This window comes from Fragaria vesca, linkage group LG1 (genome assembly GCF_000184155.1).
Source record: "Fragaria vesca subsp. vesca linkage group LG1, FraVesHawaii_1.0, whole genome shotgun sequence".
Classification (NCBI taxonomy): Eukaryota; Viridiplantae; Streptophyta; class Magnoliopsida; order Rosales; family Rosaceae; genus Fragaria; species Fragaria vesca.
In genome coordinates, this window is record NC_020491.1 from 18995920 (window position 1) to 19001011 (window position 5092).

Here is a 5092-nt window from a genome sequence, read left to right on the forward strand (position 1 = left end):
AAACTCGAAAAACAAATGGACGGACTGAATTCTGTCCGGTTCATGTTTATACCAGAAAAACACAATTTTGAGAGCCTTAACGATCACTAAATTGGCTGAAATTTTACAGAGATGATCTACATATGTCTAGAATGAAGTTTGAGGAAATTCGATTGGAAAGTTGTGCAAAAATAGAAATCCGCATCAAAAACTTTGGTGCGGACGTCCGTAGCAAAAAAGGGACTATATATATATACACACACGAGTTTTCGCCTCATTGTTTCGGTTTGCTGCATGAAACTCCATTATTTTCCGGCTTGACTATGTCTGATGCATTGATCTTCAGATGTCTTTCTTTATAATTTCAGTCTTGTAGACCCCAAATCCTAGTCACTGACACGAGAGGTTTGATTATTCAAGATGCTTATAGCTTTGTCATTTTCTTCCAAGACTTCAACTGATCTTTTGGTGAGGACGTGAGGTGATGTGTATGCAGCCATAAACAACTATACAAAGACTAACCAGTTTGGCAGTCAAATATTCATCATCTCAGCCATCCAGAAATAGTTTTGTATTCCACATCTTAATCAGGTGAAAATAGTGCACAAAAGGGTTTACTATTTGCTAATCTTCATCTTAATCAGGTGATGAGATATAGTCTCCAACATGGATTGGAATGAAGTGTGTGCAAGGTGCTAAGGTGTTATTGAACTCAGAATCTTATTAGGGTAAAAAAACATTCATCACGAAATTATTGCATATCACTTCATGTCTCCCTTTGGGCCACATTTCCAATCACATAAATGATCTTCAATAATCATTGCGATCAATTTCTGTATAAAACAAAATGCATATGATTCTACTTGGCAAAAACAGTTGAATTGACTGATGAATTATGCTGCAGCAACCATCATAGCATTCAAACACCAAACAAGTAGAATGGTATCTCAGTAGAATGCTGTCTTACATTAAAGAAACCCAGAATCAAATGTAGCAAAGAAACTCCACTATTACAGTTCTGGAGACTTTGAAGATAATAAATATCTCTCAAAGGAGTGCTACTGACCTGTTTGTTACAGGTGTATTCAAGTGGCCACTGTGTTTAATACCTTACACTGTCAAGATATAATCAGCTCTCTTTTTGTACAAATCTAACGCCTTCAACCCAAAATTTTCCATCCAATCTACTTATGTACTGTGGAGGTGGTTACCGGAACAACAATGTCAGGATCAGTGCTAGAATGTGTTCGACATAATAAGCATAACCTTACGGTTTGAACCAAAACATGTAGTAGTGTTTCAGTTGTCTTCTATGCATGCAAGCATACCTTCTCAAGTTTTGTTGGCCAATCTTCTCCAAGTAATTGAGGGTTCAAATCAAGTGCAGTCCGGAAGTCTAGTACAGATGCTGAATAAGGCCTGCTTGGTCTTTGTAAGTTTCTCATGTCATGGCTATGTTCTCTATCTATGTGTTTGTCCGGACACCTTGAACCAGCTAATTCCAAACAAGGCTTTATTAATCTCTTTAAGAAAGCATCAAGACCATTATTCAACAAGTTGGCACAATCCTCGGACATTTCCATTCCCTCCATTTCCAGCTTTTGCTTCAACCTCTTCCTTAAAGAACTAGTATCAGGTAACTCACCGCTGTCCAGACAAGTCTCGTTGTAACTAGCAGGGGCTGATCCTTTTATTAACAGTTTTTTTGCCCTTCCGGTGTTTAGTGGGATTCCAAGAGGAGCAGAAAGAGGTCTTATACAGTGGATGCTTGGACTGTCAGCAGCCTGATCAACCTCTTCCCCGTCTTCGTCTGAGCCTGGGGGCCTGCCACCCAAAGAAAGCAGCTCAGTTGCCCTTTCTTGTACTTGAATCTTCGCAATAGGAGCCTCAGAACTGGTTAAGCGATTCTTTGCCCTCCGATCACGGAGATTTGGAGTCCTCTCTTTTTTAGGCGATCTGGGGAAGTCTCTGCCTAACAATTGAAGACTACTTTTTTGATATCCATTTGCCACTTTTACATTAAGAGAACCAAAGCTGCTTTTTCTTGATGGGGGAGTCTTTGAGAGGCTTGCATTTCTCAGTATGGAACGGATGAGATGATTATGAAGACAGACATTTTCTTTCCCTATTGTTTCAATGCAGAGCCTGTCAAAATCATGTTTGTGAATCTTGAGACTCAAGTATCTTGTGAGAAGATTGAAATATTTATCCGCTTTTGGGCCCCCAACCCTCCTCACAATCTGATCTTTCAGTTCTGAAGTGTCTATCCGAGAAAATTGCCTGCTTGCTGGCATTCTGGAGTCAAATTCCTCACTATCATCAAAATCAGAATCCAATGACCAAAATCAGAACCTTAAGAAATTCAAAACAACCACATTCCTCCCCATTTAAATAAAAAATCTACTTTTACACTTTCAGTGAATTTAAGCTAATACTTCAACAGTACTCATTATTTATTCAGAAGGATATAAGAAAGGAGACAAATTCCTACTACAGAATTCAGCTAATACTCGAATCTAGCCAGTAATTTTCAATTTTTCACATCAAACCAGGCATCTCAATTAAAAGCTAAATCAAGCATCACTGTGATACAGAGTAATAGAACTCAGAACTAAAACACTGAAAAAAAATCCAGGGTAATTAGAATCATACATCCCAAATCCAATTAAAATTTGTCTGATTTCGTCAGCAGTGAACAGTAGCTAAATACTGAAAATTTAAACCAGTGGTACAAAACCCAGATAGTCTTTAAGCTAAAACAGAAATCTTTCAAGTTCATTCAACTTCCATAACACTTAATTCTACTAATCACACTAAACTGAGAGCAGAACCACGATTCGCAATACACACAGTTTGCAATCGATCTAATTACAGAGTACAAAATAAACAACAAACCCATAGAGGATTCAAGCTTTAAAGACTTCCAAGTAAACAAATTCGAGTTCAATCCCAGACCCAGTTCAGATTTTGACCAAGAACAATAAAAATCCAAAAACAAAGCAATTCAGACACTGAAACGAACAGGGGAAAAATTCCAGAAGAGCAAAGAAACGAAAACCAACCTGAATTTTGATACTGTGAAGCACAATTTCACTGCAGGAGCATAGTTCTGGGATCACTAGGCCATTGACTTGCTTTGCGAGCAAGGAAGAGAGAGATTAGGGAGCGGACACTGTTTTTTCAGAAGCTTCTTAGTTTCTTAGGTTAATTTTTGGGGGTCAAACACACGTGCGTTTAAGGCTGAGCGGAGCCAAACTGCCAATCATATGATGAGTTGAATACATAGTTCGTTTACTCGAAGTCATACTCACACGTACGGACTTGCCTGGTTGTCAACCAAACATTCGGGTCGGATTTGAACATTGAACGGATTTTTGAGCCCGACCAAACTCTGGTGTAGTGCTTGTAAGGTCGGCAAATTCACAGATTAGGGATACTTGTAAGAAATAATAATTCATGTAAGAAGTTGATATTGTTGGAAAAGTGTGGTTTATATTAGAACTCTTTGGAAACTCATATTAAAAACGTGAAGAGTTATTTTGAGTTATAAGAAAGGGACAATGCCTACTAATCCTAATTTTAAGAATTTTATTCCCACTAACAAAATCAGATTTTAAAATTTTCAAGAGCCAACTTAAACAGCAGAAAGATAAATATACCTTTAATGAATTAAATAAACTACAAAAGACCATTATAAGAGTTGAAAGACAATTAAACCTTTAATGAATTAAATAAACTACAATAGACTATTATAAGAAAATAAAGTTTTTATGACTGGATTCCGGCAACCTTTGACAGGGCACCGGGGACCGTTGACCAGACTCCGGGGGCCGATGACGGGACTCCGGAGACCGTTGACCGGGCTCTTGGGTCCGTTGACCGAACTCTGGCGACCGTTGACGGGACTTCGGGGGCCGTTGTGCTTTAGTCACTTATAACAGGTCTTTATTAGGGGCAATATATCCACATTTTGCCGTTAGTAGGACCTCCTACTGGGGGCGGTAGGACCACCTACTAGGGGCAGTAGATGCCTTAAACTTAACTGTGTGCTTCAGTCATTTATAACATACCTCTATTAGGGTCAGTAGAACCTCTTATTGGGGTCAGTAGGACCTTATATTGGAGGCAGTATACATGAAGATGGGAGAGTAGGAGAGTCATTCACAATAGACCCCATTACATATTTATTGCCCTCAAATGAACTGTTGTTGTAACAATAAAATATTACTATAATCATTCAAATTCACCACAATGATCACACATCCATATATAATATACCACCATATAAGAAGAAAAAATAATTCATCAAATTTTCTATACTGCCACAATGACTCAGGTTAATTGTGATCTCATTCTCTACAGATCAAGCACTATGACTGCCTATTGTTATGATAACAATTCCAATGTCATGCAAAAAAGAGAGAATATCTTAAGGCCATTCTTTGTATATCCAGCAATACAACTACTTACTGTTATAATAATAATTCCAATCCCATGGCCATTATTAATGATCATAGGTGTGCATATATGGTGTATTCCAATGCAAAAATCCGATGTGTACTATAATGATAGCAATTACCATTTTCGTCGTCTTCTTCATCTATTCAATTCAATCAAAATGGTATTCAGAGATAGCTAGAGACAAAGCCACCGATCTTGCTTCCACCAATTCAATCAGATTGGTCTTCATGGCTCGGGACACAGCTCCCTAACCTCTCGTGTGGCTTGTGATGGAGATCTAATATCATAATCTGATCGGCACCGTCTTAAAGATCTACTTGATGCAATTCTTCGTGCGTGTGGTGATGCACCCGCCAGGGCCGGAGGTTGACGCCAACGGCAACAATGAGGCCAGAGGCTTTTGTGGCCCAGATCCAAGAGAGAAAGGTCGTCATCCTCCTCAACGCCTTTTGATGCGGTCCTTAGCACGAGTGATGTACTCGCCGGAGCTGAAGGCGGACCCCAATGGCGAGGATGACATCCGGAGGCTGCAGCTTAAGATCGACACTAGAGAGAGAGAGAGAGAGAGAGAGAGAGAGAGAGAGAGAGAGAGAGAGAGAGAGAGAGAGAGAGAGAGAGAGAGAGAGAGAGAGAGAGAGAGAGAGAGAGAGAG

At 39.3% G+C, this 5092-nt stretch overlaps 1 protein-coding gene across 1 annotated transcript; it reads right to left on the bottom strand.

Annotated features, from left to right (window-relative positions):
* Positions 1-1129: 1129 nt before the first annotated feature.
* On the bottom strand, positions 1130-3185 carry LOC101309004. The gene is made up of 2 exons (XM_004288424.1): positions 3042-3185; positions 1130-2292 (listed from the first exon to the last, which is right to left on the bottom strand). Exon 2 carries the CDS (start codon positions 2271-2273, stop codon positions 1290-1292), a length of 984 nt encoding a protein of 327 aa, XP_004288472.1. The 5' UTR covers positions 2274-2292; positions 3042-3185; the 3' UTR covers positions 1130-1289.
* Between the last annotated feature and the right edge of the window lie 1907 nt (positions 3186-5092).